The 18788-nt window shown below is 42.2% G+C and overlaps 2 protein-coding genes across 25 annotated transcripts in view; both read left to right on the top strand.

Annotated features, from left to right (window-relative positions):
• The first annotated feature begins 4 nt into the window (after positions 1 to 4).
• MRPL44 (mitochondrial ribosomal protein L44) lies at positions 5 to 6251 on the top strand. Its single transcript, XM_086844882.1, has 4 exons — positions 5 to 213; positions 515 to 983; positions 1860 to 2038; positions 3247 to 6251. Exons 1-4 carry the CDS (start codon positions 38 to 40, stop codon positions 3416 to 3418), a joined length of 996 nt encoding a protein of 331 aa, XP_086701008.1. The 5' UTR covers positions 5 to 37; the 3' UTR covers positions 3419 to 6251.
• Positions 6252 to 7279: 1028 nt separating this feature from the next.
• AGFG1 (ArfGAP with FG repeats 1) overlaps positions 7280 to 18788 on the top strand; it is a 46694-nt gene continuing 35185 nt past the window's right edge. For 15 of the 24 annotated variants that reach the window (XM_086844851.1, XM_086844853.1, XM_086844852.1 and 12 more), the window contains exon 1: positions 17723 to 18186. In XM_086844851.1, the coding sequence (XP_086700977.1) occupies positions 18020 to 18186 (167 nt within the window). In that variant the 5' untranslated portion in view covers positions 17723 to 18019. Of the gene's footprint in view, positions 7371 to 17566; positions 18191 to 18788 lie in introns of those variants that run through there. The other 9 variants (XM_086844864.1, XM_086844874.1, XM_086844854.1 and 6 more) reach the window with 7 other exon arrangements.

Below are 18788 nucleotides of genomic sequence, written 5' to 3' on the forward strand. Positions count from 1 at the left end.
AAGCCGCGGGGCGGAGCCGCCCCTGCCCGCACCCGCCATGGCCGCGCGGCTGCTCCTGAGGGCGGCGCGGCCGCTCCTGGCCGGGGCCGGGCGCGGCACCGGGCTCGGCACCGGGCGCGGCACCGGGCTCAGCACCGGGCCGCCCCCCGAAAAGAAGCGGTGGCTTCGGGCGTACCTGGAGCTGCAGCGGCTGCAGGCGCCTCCACAGCGGCGGTGAGCGGCGGGAGGGGCGGGTGGGGCTCGGAAAGAAAAGGGATGCGACGGCCCCAAAAAAGGGGGAAGTCAGAACGTTTGGGCCCGGACTGATCACGCTTTGGAGCAGAATGGGTTGAGCTCCGCAGGTTGGCGTAGCCCGGGTTGAACGGGGCAGGCAGACGGGAATGCCGGACCGACAGTGTCTGACCCCAGGGATTTAAATACTGGGTTGGTATTCAGGATCAATAAATGCCCTTTCGAGAGGCGCGGGGCAGGTAACGCGTTCTGTGCTTCAGCTGGCTCCCTGTCCGCCTCGCAGGTCCGAGAAGCCCAACTGGGATTACCACGCGGAGATCCAGGCCTTCAGCCACCGGGTGCAGGAAAACTTCGCCCTGGACCTTCTCAAGACTGCGTTTGTTAACCCCTGCTACATCGAAAGCGAGGAGGCGAGGCGCCGGCAGCTGGGGCTGGACAAGGACGCGGTCGCTCTTCAGCTCCAGGACAACACCGGACTGGCGGAGCGAGGGCTGCGCTTCGCCCGCTCTTACCTGGCGCAGTGCTTTGAAGGCGCCTACCCAGAGCTACCTGCAAAGGGCATAGAAGCACTGGTTAATTTTCTTACCAGTCAGGAACTCGTCTCTTATGTGGCTCAAAACCTGGCCATACAGGACCTGGCGCTTTGCAGGGATTTTCCTGCACCACCAGACGTGCTGCAGAGGACCTTCCTGGCTGTGATAGGAGCCCTGCTGGAAAGCAGCGGGCCCGAGAGAACCGGGATCTTTGTCAGGGTAAGTTCATTAAAAGCTTGTTTATATCTGGATGGGCAGAGACCTCCAGCGAGGTTGGCAGAAGTTTCATAATACCTGTGATGAGACAATTTAACAATGAGATCTGGTGGTGGTGGTCAGCTGGGGTTTTGGGGGTTGGGGATTTTGGTGGGTTTTTTGCATTAAGAAGGCTGATCAAGTACATAAAATCACATACATCTGGTTTATGATGGTGATATTAATATTTGCTGAAAAGGGAAAGCATTATATTCCATGCACTATACTATCATGTAATGAAAATATTCCTTGTAGGGTTTCATATATCTTCAGTTTAAAAAACTCTATTCTATATAAATGGGTGATTTCATAGGTTTTGCATGTAGGAGTGCAAGCCCCTGGAGATATTTCATAAAAAATGTTATATTGAAATTCAGTGTGACAAAGTAGTTTTAACAGCTATTATTGTTTCAGTCATCCTTTTCACTTATTTTTAGTTTTGTGATAGAGAAATGTTTGTTAAAATGTTCCTCCTGATAGGAGACCATTGAGAGGTGTCTGTAAGAGCAAGGAGCTGTTTACAGACAAGAGAGTGATCCTAACAGGTGAACGACCTGTGGGTTTGCACATTCCCTTGTATTGTCACAGCTCCTCTGCTGTCACAGCTCATCCCTCAGGCTGGAGCTGTCCCTTCTCTGGCTCTGGGGCTGACTTTGCCCCGGGCACAAGTCTGGCAGTGGCTAAACCAAAATCAGAGACTCTGAGCACTGGGATGGGCACTGAAGCAACTTTATCATTCATTTCAGTAATTCATCGACAATTATCATCTCTTCATACTGTATTTTCATTAGGAGACACCAGGATCTCCATTAATTGTAACTTCTAAATATTCTTGTTTAGGACTTTTTTATTCCCCAGCTGATTGGAAAAGACCTGTTTGAGATCTGGGAAGTTGTAAATCCTATGGGCTTACTTCTGGAAGAGCTGACCAAGAGGAATATCTCTGCTCCAGAACCAAGAATTACCAGGCAGCTGGGAGTCAGTACAGTTCTGCCAGTCTACTTTGTCGGGTTGTACTGGTTAGTGCAATATTAATTTAAAGTTAAATGGATTTAATTGGAGGAGAGGGAAGGAGGGAAGATGGTCTTTTACTCTTCTACACATGGTTTTTGGTCAAGTTGTTCCAGAAAAGAAACCTGATAGTAACTCACATATAAAATGAGCCATTTAAGCACTGGCCATAGCTCACAATGCTGATACATAGACAGTCTCTGGTTAAGGATTCCAGAGGCTAAACAGGGTGCACTAAAGAGCTGGGGTGCGTTCTGAGTGACCTGACACAGGAACTTTGGGAACAGCATAATTGCATGGCTTTGGAAGGGTCACAGCTGTTTCCAGGGCATAGGCAGGCATAAAGAGACTCCAGAGGAGGTGGGATGGAAAAGAGACTCATTCTAAGTTCCAGAGAAGATTTCAAGTTTTAAATCAGCAGCACTGTACAGTGGACCATAGGAGTGTCTGTGTCCAGGCAGGACTTGGGAAGGGCCAGTTGTCCCTGGTTCATTTGTGTTGGATCAGTGCTTGTCTCAGTCCCATTGTTCCTGTGGGGCAGGACAGAATCCACATCACTGCTGCTTTCCTAAAGGAGCTGCAGATCAACTCATGGGAAGGCTGCCTTAACTTGTTCTGCTTTACCCTGCTTTGGTTTCTGTACCTTCTAAGATGTATCTTATAAAAAGGAAAGGAACTTTAATTGTTTTTCTTCTGGAATCCCTGGTGTACCTTCATGAACTGCTCCTATTTAGTGCCCATAGGTGTTTGTCAAACAGACATGGGCACATCATTCATAACAGAGAAAGCTTCTCTGTCAGTCCTTTTGAAGCAGTTTGAAATGCCTCCTTACCAGGGGAAGAGAAAAGATAGCACATAGGAGAAAAGAAAAAGCACTTCAGTTCCTGTTTAAGCTAACCAGAGTAACGAATTTGCACATTTTTATCAGGGCTAGCAAATTAAGTGCTGTAAAGAATCAGTGCTATGTTAGGAACCTAGATGAACAGAGTGGTGTTCTTTCAGGGAATGGACACATTTCTGATCTGAGTTTCCATTGCAGAATATACAATTTCTTATCTTTGCAGGAAAGACCAACAGAAATGTTTCCATTGTATGTATATAGAAATCAGTGTTCACAGACACTGGAGAAAAAAACAGTCTGTTTTATTCATGGTACACAGCAGTGCTCAGGGTTTCATGATGGAAATGGTTGTAACTTTGTTTTTTTTCCCCCAAGTGATAAGAAGATTTTAGCTGAAGGCCCTGGTGAAACACTGCTGGCTGCAGAGGAGGAGGCTGCACGCGTGGCACTGCGGAAGCTCTATGGATACACAGAGAACAGGAGACCTTGGGATTACTCAAAACCCAAACAAGAACTGGCAGCTGAAAAGGCAGTCAGCAGTAACTAGATGCTGAAAGACATTTCTGGTGTATCTTAAAAATCAATGGCTTCCATGCTGAATATAGGTGTATTTGGAAAAGCAAAATACAGTTCATTTTTTTGGTCTTCAAGCTTGAAACTTCTAAATCATATATGGTGTTAAATAAAGCATTTTTCTTTTGCACAATGTTTAATGTTTGCTCATTTTCCTAAATGTAACAAAAATACTCTTAATCTGAATTTTTGCCTTTTGGCTGAGAAGTTTTTTCTGTACATCACAGGAGACCATTTTTAATGATGTTTAATGACCTGTGACAAAGTCTCACTGTAGAGAAACAGCTTTCATGAATACTTCCTTGGAGATTGTTTGGAGAGGATTGTTAGTAAGCTGAGTTGAATTAATGTACGTAACATCAGCCTTTGGATTGTATCTGGATTGAGGTATCCTTCACCTTGTGAAAACATCAGGTGTGATGATGATCCTGACACTCTTGGGGATTCAAACTTCTGAGGTCTCACTGCTTTAATCCAAATTTTGTTTGCCATGCACATTGGTTTCTGTTGTTGGAGCACACTCTGAAAGATGCTTAAAATTTATAAAAATGCCTGCATTTCAAAATGAGGAATAAGTGAAAATAAGGATCATGAAGGCCTGAACCTAAAGAAATTGGAGAACATGATTTCATGATAGGATGTAAGATAAGCTTTTTGGTTTTTTCTCTTCTTGGTACTTCTCCTGTTTAGTCCATGTACTTTCAATTAAGCAGTCCCATGACTGGAGTATTAGATTCGGTGAAACCAGGGTTAGTTTTGTTTGCAGCATCTGTAGCTGTTTTAGTGTAACTCAAAGTGCATGGACAGACATTTAGGAATAACTTGGGTACCTGCGTGACGTTTCTGTTAAATATCATAGAAACTCAGCATGCCTACCAGAGGGCAACAGATGTGTGAGAACTGCAGATCTTTTGGAATAATTTTCTTAAAAAATGAGTGAGAGTCTATTACAAACTTGTCTGAGCCCTGCAAGGAAGAGGCTGGAGGTAGAACAGTTATTCAGGAAGTGTTTCCCACTTTATGCCATTATGAGCACTCATTGTAGAGGAAGACAGCAGGTAACTGAATGTGCCTTCACTAAAAGGAGGGGGAGAATCAGGTCAGTAGCCATTCATCCAAGTTTGATAGTGCTGCCCATGGCAACACATCCTTTGCCTTTGGCCCACCAGATCCATTTAGGGAAGGACACTTTGGCAGTCAAAGGTCCTGGCCCAAAGCTGCTGGGCAGGTCTGTGCTGTGGCAGTGAGTGCTAGTTCTGTCAGTGGAAGCAGATTTATTTGGGTTCTTAGGCAGGAGGAGTCTGTGTGACCCCTGAGTGTCTCCAGCACTCAGTGCCCTGCATCTCACCCGGTGTCAAACACTGATGTAGCTGGAGAGCAGTGAGACTTTCCTGCTGCCTCTGGCTGAGAAGTCACACGAGTGAGAGCTGGATACAAAAAGGAGGGCAGAAAGATCAGCCCAGCATAAAATATGCATACAAATTGCTTGTGTTAAATGAAAAATTCCATCTAGGCAATCTATTACCACTTACATAAGCAAAGCCAATAAGGTCACTATATTCCAGGGGAATAAGAGCAAAATGTGAAAAGATGGTAAAATTACTCTTGCTATTTTTAGTTTCCAGAAGAGATTGTTGCTCTTTACCTATTTTAAAAGGACAATAGTGAAGGTGGGTTTTTTACAGCTGAAGTTAGCTACTGCTTTTATTTACATATTTATGTATTTCGAGATGGAGAAGAAAATTTCAGTTGATTTACCTTTAAAAACAATTAAGATCTGCTTCCTTTGACTTTATAGTTTGGAATGTGGGTGTAAATCCTAGGAGAAGTGAATTACTGAATACTGTGCTGGTTAAAGCTGAGTGATGCATGCAAGACAAATCAATTTACTGTGTGGCACATGTATGGAATATATTGAGATCAAATGAAAAGACACTTTGGGGACATGGAAAGAAAGGACCGGGTTTTGATAGAAGTATGACTGAAAAAGGAGTTTTTATAAGAATGCGTGTCCTATTTTCAAGTTTCTAAAGGTTGGAAAAGCATTTTATGTGGTATCTGTGCTTTAAGTTCTGACACTCAACATATATTTCAGGATTTACAGCTGTACTAGTGTATTACAATTTACATACTTTGGATTGCTAACCTTTTGCCTTGTTTTTTGAATCAGTAGCCATAAACCATAGCATAATTAAAAGATTTGTCTGACCTACAAAGTGTGGTGAAAATGGCAGCTCAGAAACATTGTTCATGATATTCCATGGCAGTTTTGTCTGAAAGTGCTTTGTGACCTGCTTGCACTGGTGCTGAGTACGAGTGCATTTATGTCTCCCTGTGGTTGTTCCTTTTGTAATCATGTTTTATTTCTCTTTCAGAGAGACAACTGAGCAGAGTGTCAATAATGACTGACAGAAAGGAATCAGGACAGTTTATTCTTGCAACCCATTAAAGAACTTGATTATTGTTACAAAAACTACATTTTTTCCACTAAACAGTAGGAAACACTAGTAACCTAGACTTGCTGTTTCTCCAAATGTTAGATAAATCCAGTGTGTGAATGGTCTTGGATTACTCTGTCGCCCTGAAAACTCAGCTTCTGAGCTTGCTAACATAGTTTTCTAAGGACTTTCCCAGGACAGTAACTGTAAACATAGATATGTGTACATTCTTTCTGTTACACGTCTTGTGATGGGCATCTCTCATGGCCACTGCAGTGAGAAAGTGTTATCCTGACCATCCAATCCCTGGCCGTGGTCAAAAGCCTATAAATCCTGGGAGGAAAAATAAACTTTCTCTTCTTTTCACCACACCTGTGTCCGTGTGATCTATTTATCTTCAGCGGCGACATTACTCTGTTTCTGTCATCCACATCCTTTGTTTTTTTTCTTTTTTTCTAAGTGTTGTAAAAGCAATTGTATTTTGAGAAAGGTAAGAGAAGTTCTATTCTATTGGTACCAGATAAGTAATTGGAGAAAAACTTCTTAATATGCTTTCATGCACTGTTTTCAGTTGCTTCTGTTCTCAGTCTGTGCCTTTGCTCCTGTGTCTCAGCAGTTCAGTGATGAGACTGATCACCCTGTTCTGTCTCCTTGCTTTCAACTGCAGCTTCTGGTTACAATACCAGATGTTTTTCTGCAATTTTCTCTTAATAAAAAAAAAAAAAAGTCCAGGAATAACTGTGTTAATTGTTGCTGTGACTTAAAGGAGATGAAAACACAATCATTTCATAATTATCTCTGTGTTAATTCAGAGTTTGAAATTGCTGGTGAAAAGTAAAAGCTTTTACTGGTTAATGACATTTATTTTTTATTTCTTATAACAATCTCTTGGGTTTTATGATAAATCAAAAATTTAGATTAGGTGCTCTGGTGTTATGATGCCATACAAAGTCATGAAGAATTCAAAACATCAAAAGGTGTGTTGTCATTGTGTTTTACAGGGCAGAGGGAGGGAATGATGCAGTACAGGAACATAAGAAGTGCCCTACTTTTCCTTGTCCTTAACTTTACTGAGTGCTGCCGTAACTTTAAAGAGGCTCTGAACTACTTGGGTTCTCTTACATCAGAGCTTTGAAGTTTAGTATTGAGAGATGCATTTAGTGTCAAGAAGCAAACACTTCTCAATAAGGACAGATTGGTTTTATCTTTCCAAATCAATTCCCCAGATGTAATGACACTAGTTTTGTATTTTTCCCATTTCAGCTTGACTAAAAAACTAAAGATCCAGTGCTCACCAGTTGGTCAGTAAATAGCCCCTGTGGTAGTTTGAGGCTGCAGAGTGGGAACAGCTGTTCTGTGTGACAGAATCAGAGCACTATTGAAGGCTCTTGGTGATTACTAAATCACAGGCACACTGCAATGTAGCTCTTTGTGGTGCACTTAAAAACATCTGCTCTTCTTTGGGAAAAGGTTAGCTCTAGGGAGAAGGTAAATATTATCATCCCTTTATATTTCTGTGTAATAAGTGTAATGTTTCTGCCAGTCTGTGGCAGCTGTGCTGGGCACTGTGCTCTTGAACTTACAGGTTTATAATCAAATGTTTATTTTGGATACATTAAATCTTTTTGCTCCTGTTGCTCGATCTGGGGACAATTACAGAACCTTACTTTTCTGATATGGAAATTAAAATTTATTCTTTACCTCTGCAACTGTTCATTGCCAGTTGTACTCACTTATACCAATGTTCTTTATCAGAAGAAATCTTGATTTTATTGATGTTGGAGGAATTTTGCATTTAATTCCACTAAGATTAAAATTTCATTGAGTTTTGAAGGTGCTTAAGAGCTCCCCTTTAAGGGGCATCTCAATAGCTCTGCAGTTCAGTGTTTTCTCTTAATTAGTCTGGGATGCTTGTATAAATCAGAGCAACATTTGTTTTTCTAACTTGAGTAACTTTTAGATTAGTTGTTACCTGACCTTTTTAGTTTAGTACTCTTTGTCCTGAAGGCGCCATTTTGGTTTAAAGCACCTAATTTTGTTACTTTATATAGGAAACCAAAATGAATTGAATCAGTAGGTAGGTGTTTCTATCAAAAATGTTCTTTTCAATAGTAATTTAAATTACCTGGCCAATGTTTATGTAGCATTTCTGAATGCTAAAAATTTGAAACTTGCAAAAAAAAACCCCAAAAACATTCTGAAACAATGTTTCAATATCTACCTTCAGAGAACATTAACACTGTTTAATGCAAATTGTTTCAGGAGACAATGGTGAGCTGTAGTCCTTTGCTTCTGGCAAGAGGTTCCATAGTTTCACGATTCCCACATATTTAGCCAAGTATTGAATCAAATCTTCAGTTTGTCAATGCCAGTGTATGTGTGGCTTTTTGTAGGCCGTGCCATGCACTTGGGCGGTAAGGAAAAGTGCCCCTGGCAATTTTTCACCCTTAGAGAAGGGAGCAATTAAATACTTGTGACTGATATAGGAGATGAGTTTCTGAAGTTAAGAAGTTTTGAAGTTTTAAAATGTTCTGCTCTCATTTATTTGACCATTTCTAGAGAATGATGCCACACAGCAGGTAGTGAGGACAGACCCACTGCCATGCTGAGACAGTGGATTTGTGGGGGCATATTCAGATTTGGGATTAATATCTCTGAGGTAATGCAGGGGATATTGCTATTCAAACAATGAAGCCAAGTGGAGTAAAAAATCAGTGTGCTTTCCTTGAGACTGAAGGAGACACATGGGTGGAGCACCACTGCCCATAGTAGACCTAAACCTGAGAGAAAATTCAGAGTAATTTGAGTTCAGAGATAGCATTCTGAAACCTGTTCTTGTGAAATATCTCCTGCACAGAGGGAGTTCTGCAAAATTAAGAAAATACTGTTGAAACTAAGGAAGTGTCCCAGAATAAGTTATGTCAGAGGAGGATTAACCAGGGGAAGCATTCCCACCACCAGAGGGCAAGAATTTGTCTAAAAGTTCCGGTGATTAAATAAAGAAATGCAGTTACTTTAGTGGTTATTTCAGTAGCACTAGGAGGCATAGCTTTATCCTCTAAGTTACTGGCAAAAATATCAGGGTTTGGGTTGACAACAGAACTAAACAATTTATGAAAATGAGTCCAATATCAGAGAATGTTTAAGAAGGAAAAAAGTCCAGAGAGAAAATGGCTTCATTAGTTGAGCTAGTTGAATGTTAATGGAAATTATTCTCTTTACTTTCAAGTGATGGGAACTGGAAATGTTTATAATTTTTTTTTTCTTTATACTCCATCAGGAAAAACACAGTTGCTTAATCTAAAAGTGTGTCTGAAGGTTTCCTATTCCATTACACAGACTTTCTGATCGAGCAACCACTGTGGCAATGAGCTTGGAAGAGCTACTTTTATAATTTGATTAGGTTTGCTTTGCTAGGAAGATGATGGGTTTAGATTTGAATGATTCCCCTGTCACTTTCTGTTTATGAGAGCATAGTTCAGTTTCCTTTCATGTTCTTTTTGCAGTAAAAATATATGTTAAATATTTAATTTCTGTCTCAAACATCATGTTATGCTATTTCAGCATGTTTTCAGTCAGGCAGTTTTCAACAACCTGTGGCCATCAGGCAATGAGACAACAATTGGAGAAGAAAAAAAAGGATGACATTCATATTGACACTTAGCAGATCACCCCATGGCAATTCATTATTGCTTCTACTGCTGCTATGATTACTTTAGAAGGAACTTAGATGCCCACACCCATCCAGTTTCACTTCAAGACCCACAGCCCTGCACATTTTTTTCCCAGCTGCTGCGAATCTGCTTTGACAGTGTCCTGTGGCTGCAGGCACGATGTCCAAGAGAAGTTTGTGAGGATTTCCTTGATTCAGGCTCTCTGCTGCATGACCAGCAGGCCTGACTGCTGAAGTTCATGGAAATCTAGATCAGTAGCAAATGGTTGATTATTCCCAGGTTTCAGAATTAGGTCATTTATTTCACAATTTATTTCTTTGAAAGTTTTCTTTCAAACCAGTTAGTTCCTTGATTATTTCAACTGACCACTGCAAGCTCAGCTGTAAGATCAAGTGTTTAGGAGATGATCATGGATCAGGTTGAATTTGGTTGATCTCATATATAAAAATAGGGTATTTAAAAATAAGTTTGAACATTTTTCTTTCTTAATTGGAGTACTATACTCATAATTTCCTAGTAACCAAAAACATCAGCGATTAAATTATAACAACAAAAAAAAACAAAGTTTGATAAAATTTGGAATAAGCTTCAAAATTTTCCTTTAGTGAAAATCCCCCTTGTTGCAGAAAGGATTTGTTGCTAGTGACAGTACACACTGCTGAGTTATCTGACTCTTACTAGCTAATTTTTGAAACCTGCAAGGAATAATTTTATGCTTCAAGATAATTTTCAGTTTTGAAGCATAACAATACATCGTTTAACATGAAGATGTTATTCCAAAGAGCTGTGACAAATGTTTATTTGGATTTCATTATACAAAAGGATGACACTGGCTGTCTAGAGCACCAAGGGCAATTGTGGGTATTGCCTGGCAATGCTGTGAGGCTGCAGTAAAGAAACAAAACACAAGGTGCTTCAGAGCAAGAAAATACAGAAGGAGCTAAGGCAGGCTTTAGGCAGGTGGGTTTGAACAGTGATCTCTGTCCAGGAATGTAAAATTAGTTTACCCTGGTAAATGCCTAGGTCAGTATCAATGAAAACTTTTCAATAATTACTATGAAACCTTTCTCTTTAATTGTTCATTTGGTTAAATTCCTTCAGTTTTGAGTGTTTACATTCCTAATCAGCAAAGCTGTAGTGTGCAGCAATGCACAAAGCTCCTCCATCTCCTCTATCTCCTGCCTGCACGTGTTCCCATGGCAGCAGGGCAGATATCTGCAGGCACAGAGGGACGTGCAGGGGGGAACAAGGACCTGAAGGTTTCAGAGAAGTATTTATAAGCTGTGTATGAATACATCAAACTGGAACAATTGGAAAGCTGGACCTTCATTAGTAAAGCAGTGGGGTCTGAAACAACCACATACAAAGAGAAGCAGGCTGTTAAACCTCTGTGTAGTCATAAAGTGGATCGTGATAATTTAGGAAAGTCGGGGTAAACTGAGAAGAGAGATCTAAAAAAAATTATTCAAACAGGGTTACAAACTCTAACAATTACAAGAGGCTTCATTAAAAGTCCTATTTTATAAGAAATACTATGCTTCCATAACAATTTCTGTAATATTTTTGTTTCCTTATTTGTAATGATTTGTTAACTGTCAGGTTCCTTCTCCCCACCAATTTTCCCATTTTCAAAACAGTCCATGGAATGTTACTATGCACAACATGCCATTGATTTTTCATTTGTTTCTGGTGGTTGTTTCATTATTGGGTTTTTGTTGTGTTGTTTTTTAGTTTGTTTAAAATTTATTTAAGCATGTAATTAGTAAGTATTAAATATTCCTGTCACGTAATGAAAAATCGTTCTTTTTCATGTCAAGACATTTTGGTTAAGTCACATGAAGATAAGCATTTCTCTTTTTTATCTCTTAGTTAAAAAAGAGTTTTTCTAATTGACAAATGCTTTCAAAATCAACTTTCTCAGCTGAAATTCCCACACATTGTTTCCAAGAGACATGTCTGTCATTGCCACTTCAACAGAGAATGCATTCTTGAAAGAAATCTTAATTTTTTTACAGCTGTTTGTAACTACAAGTATGGCTTGCAGTGTTAAACCCAGTTCAAGGCAAGACACTGCAGGTGCTCTTGCTGCACAGGAGAAGGTACAAGAGGCCTAAATGTCAGGGGTTTCATTTTTCTTGTTAAAGCAGTTACTCTAAACAAAAATTTGAAGGTTTTTGTTTGTGCTTCTGAAGAAAATGACATGGAGAGAAAGTGCTAAAACATTACCAGGTGTAGCATTATTTTTCCCATGTATGGATTGAGATTAGGCTTCTCCTGCAGCAAACCATCCCTATGAGGGTATTTGCAGCCACCACGAATTATCCATATCCACTCACTGCAGCTGCAGGAGCCTGTGCTACATTCTCTGGGGGATCTTTTTGTCTGTAGTGTATCTTGTTAGTGCTTTTACTTTTATCTGTTATTGCTACCAGTCATAAAGCCCTTCTCTCTGCAGTTTGAATGAGACAAATTCTTAAAGATTAATGGAAAAAATCTTGGTGACAACATCTCAGATTTTTAAATAAAATAGTGAGAAACATTACAGTAAAGTTCATAGAATGTTTTCCTTTTGTAATTGTATTCTCTTTCATAAATGGGGAGACTGAAATAATTAGTTTTCCCATATTCACATGACACAGATTATCTTCTGTATTCTTCTAGTTGAACATTTGACATCTAAAAACTGTATTTCCTGTATTTCCTTCTTTTATGTCCTTCTTCATTTTTTACGCAGATAGTGTTTTTTTTCACCCCATTTCAAGTCTAAATGGATGTTTTCATGATGTTTAGCTATTCTGATACTTGTTATATTCATTGATTTGGGCAGTGGAGTATACAAAACTTTGTTTATCATGCAAGACTCAAACATTACTACATTGGAGTCACAGATTTACAATCTCTGTTTCAGATGATGCAGTGCATGACAGGTATTTTGTGTCTTGTCTTGGGAACTGTGACTGCATCTTTTTTCTTTCTTTTTGTCCTTTTTCATTCTTTATACAATCAGGCAGCTTAGAGAATTAGAACTGTTTTCTAGACTCCAGTTGTAGACACTGATTCAGGGTTGCCATAAGGACGAAAAGATATCTGCTCAGAACAGTTAATTCTACTCTAATGTTCCCCAAATCAGATGTCAAGTAATGTTTATTGAAATAACATTCTAGGGAAGTATGAAGGAGAATATGTGATTTTTTTTTTAAATGTGGGCAAATAAAAGAACACTGGCTGCATATGCTGTTTCTTCTATCTTAATATTCTTTCCCTCACTGAAGATCTTTGAGAAATTACCTGTATTTTTTTTGCCCAATCTAAGGCACTTTGAAGAGAAGCACTAACCAATAGCCGCTTCCACAAATTAGACTGACTAATCAATAATTTAGATTCATTAGTGGAAAGCAACAAAGGCCTCTCCTCACTCCCATGGGAGTTTTACAGAAAACAGGCAGGAAATGCTCACCATCAAGTGGAAAAGGTACTGAAGAATTGAACTTCAAAATACATTGGGCTTTAAACACAAATCTCATTTATAGGTCAAGAAATAACTTAAGTCTTTAAACTTTAATGTGAAAATTAAGTTGTTCCTGCTCAGAGAGTTGGGAGAACATTTCCTGGTTTAGTACTTCATGTAGCCAAATACTACAGAAGCTGTTGGGGTTTAGATGTCTGTTTAGATTCTTTCTCTCCCTCTTCTAATTTAGAACCAAAAGAGATGAAGACTTTAGCTGTCTCCTTGTCACCATCGAGTTCTGTCTTTCACATCTGTCTCCTAAAGCTGGTTTTTTTTTTTTTTTTTTTGCATTCTTCTCATTTTGCCCACATCAGTTCCACAACTTCTTTCTTCTATCCATAGGCTCCGGGCTGCCTTGTATAGTGCAAATGTATAGTGCAAACATTCCCGCAGGATGCTCCAGCAAATGAGAAATATTGTATGACTTACCATTATATTTCTATAGCTGTTACGAGATCAAATATGAATATACTCAGTGGTTTAAAGTGTTCCACTCTCCTCTGGCACGTTCCTATGAAAGGACGCACAAAACAATAATTTTACCAAAATTTCTGTGACAGCTTATAAAGCATAATTCAACTGTTTATAGATTTTACATAATTTTATATTTTATAACCCTATATAGGGTTTTATAGATTAATGAGAAACCAATACAAAACAAAAAACAGTAACAGAAACATTGTCATATTATCTAAAAATAAATGTAAAGATGAACTTAAAAATTAAATGCATTTGCCTTGCATACAAGATATTCCTATGACAGATATTTTGCCTTCACTGCAACTGTATATAGACATGTTCTTTCCACTGCCTAGTCTGTGACTACAAACTGGAACATGATCTTGTGCACTTAAGGCATGATGGAAATTCAAGAACTGTGTCAAATAAAGGGGTAAGGTTGAAATATTGATAACCTTTTGACATCACTGGCCAATCTAGAAAGCAGGAAGAAACTCATATGGTGACTCAATTTCCTATCCTGTATTACTCCAAATGAATTAGGTGTATGTCACACAAATAAAAGATGACATTAAAAAATACAGACCACTAACTTGTTCATTACAAACATCCCAAGCTGATGTGACTGTTCCTTCCTGTTTATTGTGAGGTCAGTTCCTTATTCACAGCTGTTAAGAGTAAAGGCATGGCTTTCCATCATTTACCTTTTTTTACAATGTTAATGTCATAGCAGTGAGTGGGAAATGTCCAAGGGAAATGGCATTGCAAGTAAAGATAATGTTGTAATTCAATCATATTTGTCTGACCATATTCTTGCATTGAATTGTCCAGATTTAAATAACTGTCAACAGGCTGTATGATTTATATAACCGTTACTATGACTTTCCCTTGTTCTGATCGCTTCCCAATATGTATCTATTCATTAATAAAAAGCTACTGCTTGAGTAAGGCTAGGCACAGACACACTAATTTATGCTCAGTGGACTGAACCTTGAATAGAGCATATCAGTGAACATTCTGGCTGTGTTCTTTCCTAGCATTTTCAGAAAACCCTTCATATACAAGTATTGAGGTAGCAGTTTACCACCAATCCGATATACCTAATCCCAGGATTAATTCTGTATGCCCATCAGTGGTGAAGCAAGATGGATTTAATAGCCCATTAGCCTTTCAGCATGATAATTTTCACGTCACTTATCCTGCTGGGTTAATTGCTTTAAAGTGGATATTATTGACCTCAATCCTAGTGGCAAACAGAGAACATCTTATTCATCTCCCAAATGTACATTCTTAGACTCTTGTTTCTTTTAGTCCTGACAATAAATCCTCTAGATTATGTTTTTGTATATTATAATTTATACCCCATTGGCCCATATTTAAGAGCTTACTGAAGCAACATCTTTCAGATATTATTATCCACGACTGGAATATTAAATTCTGTTTCTTATGTAAAGAGAAATGTTGCAAGTATAAAAAGTAATTGTTTTACCTCTTGTTAAGAAATTAATTTTAATGCTAAAAGATGTAGCAGGTGCAGCAGGGATTAAGCACTTCTGGAATAAACAGCTGGCCAATATATTTTCAACTGCAGAAGTCATTAGAAGGAGAGAATAAAGAACAAATTTGGAGAGAGAAGCTGCAGGAAAGGAAATTTGGCTTCTAGAGTAGAGAAACAGAAAAACATATAGTGAAAAAGAAAATCAAGGAGTAAAACTGAAGTATTTTTATTAATGTGTATTATTTGTGGATATTTTCCTTCAGTGATTTAGAGGAAGGACAGGCCAGCTGCTTTGAGGGAATCAATGCTAGCTGTGAGCAGCAAAAAGTAGAAAAAACGGGAGTGGAAGAGGAGCACAAGTTATGTTATTGCTTGTGGGGAGGCGAAACAGGGCTTTAAGTTACTGTAGCCAGTTTTTAGATCTATATGTGTTAAAAGTGTTACACACAGTTGTACATAGGGCCTTGTATTCCTTAGGCACTGGTTCCTATGGGAAACACGAGGGTAAGATTTAGATACTTGATTGTAGGAACCCAAGGTTTGGAGCAGGTGTACACACAGAGTCTAGGAAAACCTGAACCTCACAGATCTCATTTGTTACACACTGTATCCTCACACATCCCCGAAGTCTCATTTTTGTAGTTTCCTGGGGTGAATTTGCTCTATAAGATACAGAATGGAGAAGGTTGGTATTTATGAAAAGTTGTTTCTAAAACACAGTAATGGTAACACAGGTAATTCATCTATTAATGTAAGCCTATCTTGGTTCAACAGGCTTATCAAACACCAAAATAACAACATAACTGTTTCATCACAAAACAAATTGGAGCCATAAGATTCCTACTGATTTTTCTGATTGACTTACAGTGCTAGGATTTTCCCTGAGAGCTCAGTTCCACATTTTACTGACAATGACAATGTCAATGACAGTGATGTCGTTTTTATTAGCAGCTGTTCCTGTGTGACATTCACGTGAGTACAGTCGTGACACGAGCAGTCGAAGCTGCATGTTCCAGCTTCAGTTACAAACCACCTTTGACTCTGGTTGAAACAAAACCTGGCTGCATGAAGCAACTCTCTGCTGCAGCAGGTGTGTGGCCAATCACTGCTCTCCAAAGGATTTTCCAGGAAAGAAAAAAAACAAACTTGTTTTTTGACCTTCAGGGTTTTTTTTTTTTCTAAATTTAGGTCATCTGCTTTAGGTAATTGAGGTCATTGGCAAAGGCACAATGTTAGCATGTTTCGTAAAAGGCAAAAGAAATGAAACCTTGTGAATAACAAGAATGTCAGCATTTCATTGTGAAATGAAAAATTAGAGGAAGCAGTGAGAATTTGGTCCTTATAAGACTGGAAATATTTCCTGTTTATTCTTAGGAATGCTACTTAAGCAGTGGTGATTATTTAGTGATGTTTATTTTTCACTTTGACCTGCTCCTGCTATCCATACCAGAAAAAAAATTAGAATATTGCTTTCTGTGTTTAAAACGTAGAGCTGGTTGGTTAGCTCATGTAAATTATCACATCCAGAGGAGTAAGAGGAGGAAGAACAGATTACTGGACTACTGATGCTGAACACCTAGTCCTAGATTTTTTAACTAAAACTATGAGGAAAATACAGTGGATCAGATATTGCTCCTATGTGTACTGATGTGAGGGGCACAAAACTTGACCCTAAATACATTGCATTGGGAATCATTAAACCTTAAAAGATTTTAATCATACATAGCATTGCTGGAGTGTTTTGTAAATGAAATCACTAAAATATTAAGTGCACTGACTTTTTTTTTACATTGATTTCGCACACTGTTGAAAAGTATTCCTTTAGGCAACTTCGTGCGGAACAAACACGTATTTTGTAGATGAGGGGGCTGACTGAGGTTTCCTGTCGGGTACCAGCTGTACGTGACTGCTGGCTCTGTTCTCTCCCCTGATGGGGGAACGGCCAGCCGGGCACCAAATTCCCAGAGGAAAACTGTTGATTTCTCACCTCTGTCCCAAGAAAGCCAGACCCCGTGGGGTGTTCTCCCCACAAATCCGCTGCTCGCTGCAATCCGCACTGACGATCCTCAAGGAACCTGGGCCACCAGCCCGTCCCCCGGGTGATCCCCGCCGCCAGGACCCCCGGGCACCCGATCTGGGACGGGAATAAAGCCCCTGACGGGACCGGAGCGTCTCCTCCCTCGCCACGCTCCGTGACTCAGTTTCCAGTCTTTTGGGACACAGAGGGATACGGGCAGCGCTGGGGCGGGGACGAGGCAGGTGCTCATTCTTTCACGGAGCACCTCCCGCTCTCCCCAGCCGGCCTGAGCCCACAGGGGGCTGAGGGGCGGCGGGGACTGCCAGGCGCCCACCCCGCTGTGTGCGGGAACAGCCCGCCCCGAGCACCCCGCTGAGCGGGGACGCGATCCCCTCCTCCCCGAGACAAGTCTAAATGCGCTCCCTTTCTACTGATACTTTTCCATTGGGATTCTCCACAGGACTGACCTCCCGGCCCTCTCCCCGCTCCCAGCCGGGTCACGCGGGGTGACTCGGCCCCGCCGCAGGCGCCGCCCCGGGCCGGGGTCGCGGTGTGAGGGAGGGGATGTAGTGCGTCCTCCCAGGCGCCAGGTGGCGCTGCAGCCGGCGGGCGCGCAGGGCTCCGCCGCCGCCGCCATCTCCTCGCTGAGCTCATAAAGGTGTCGCGCAGGTTCCGCCTGGGCTCGTCATTCCGCCGCCCCGGGCCCGGTGCCGCCGCCGTCGCCGCTGCTTCTCCCGAGCCGCGGCCCCCGCCCGCTCCCTCCCTCGCGGGGCCGCCGGTCCGCGTCAGCGACCACCGCGCTCCCGCACGGGCCCGCAGGCAGGCGCCGGTTGTGCGCTCCCCGCCCCTTCCTCCCCTGTCTTCCCCTCATCCCGCCGCCCGCCCGGCCCCTCTCCCGCCGGCCGAGCCCCGGAGCGCCGCCGCCGCCGGGGTGTGAGCGGGGCCCGGCGCCGTGCCGGGCCGTCCCTCGCCGGCGGGGCCATGGCCGCGAGCGCCAAGCGGAAGCAGGAGGAGAAGCACCTGAAGCTGCTGCGGGAGATGAGCAGCCTCCCGCCCAACCGCAAGTGCTTCGACTGCGACCAGCGGGGCCCCACCTACACCGACATGACCGTGGGCAGCTTCGTGTGCACCTCCTGCTCCGGCATCCTGTGAGTGAGTGCGGGCGGGGACCGCCGGCTCCATCCCCCCGACACCGGTGACCTCCGCCCCCGGCCGCCGGGGGACGCGTCCGCAGGGCGGCGGCGGCCGGGCGGTGCAGCCTCGCCGCGGGTCTCGCAGCGCCGCCGCTCGCCCTTCCTGCTGCCGGCTTGGCCACGTCGGAGGGCAGCGGGCGGGGGGCTCTCCCGGGGAAGGGAAGGGGAGGCCATCGGGAGGCTTCCCGGGCGCGTTCGCTGGAAATCCCCGTCGGAGCCCCCAGTGCGGAGGTGGCGGCCGCTGGCGGGGTGTGCGGGGCTGGGGCGGACGGCAGCCCCGCGGGCCGGAGATGATCCTGGGGAGGTTTTTCCGGCACGTAGGGGGAGAGCGTACGGGAAGCTGGAGCACCACCACCCCACGGACGTGTCGGAGGGGTGGTTAATTAAACAAGTGTGCGACGATACTTGTGGAAAGCGAAGGGGCACGTGGCTGAGCAGTTCACTGTCATGACAGCCTTGAAGATGCGGGGATACTAAGCCCCTGTCGTGAATACGTTTACAACTATTACTTTAACGTTAAGTTAAACCACCAGCATAGTTTCATGTGCTTTGAGTTC

This window comes from Cyanistes caeruleus, chromosome 10 (assembly GCF_971803275.1).
Source record: "Cyanistes caeruleus chromosome 10, bCyaCae1.hap1.1, whole genome shotgun sequence".
In the NCBI taxonomy this organism is placed as follows: domain Eukaryota; kingdom Metazoa; phylum Chordata; class Aves; order Passeriformes; family Paridae; genus Cyanistes; species Cyanistes caeruleus.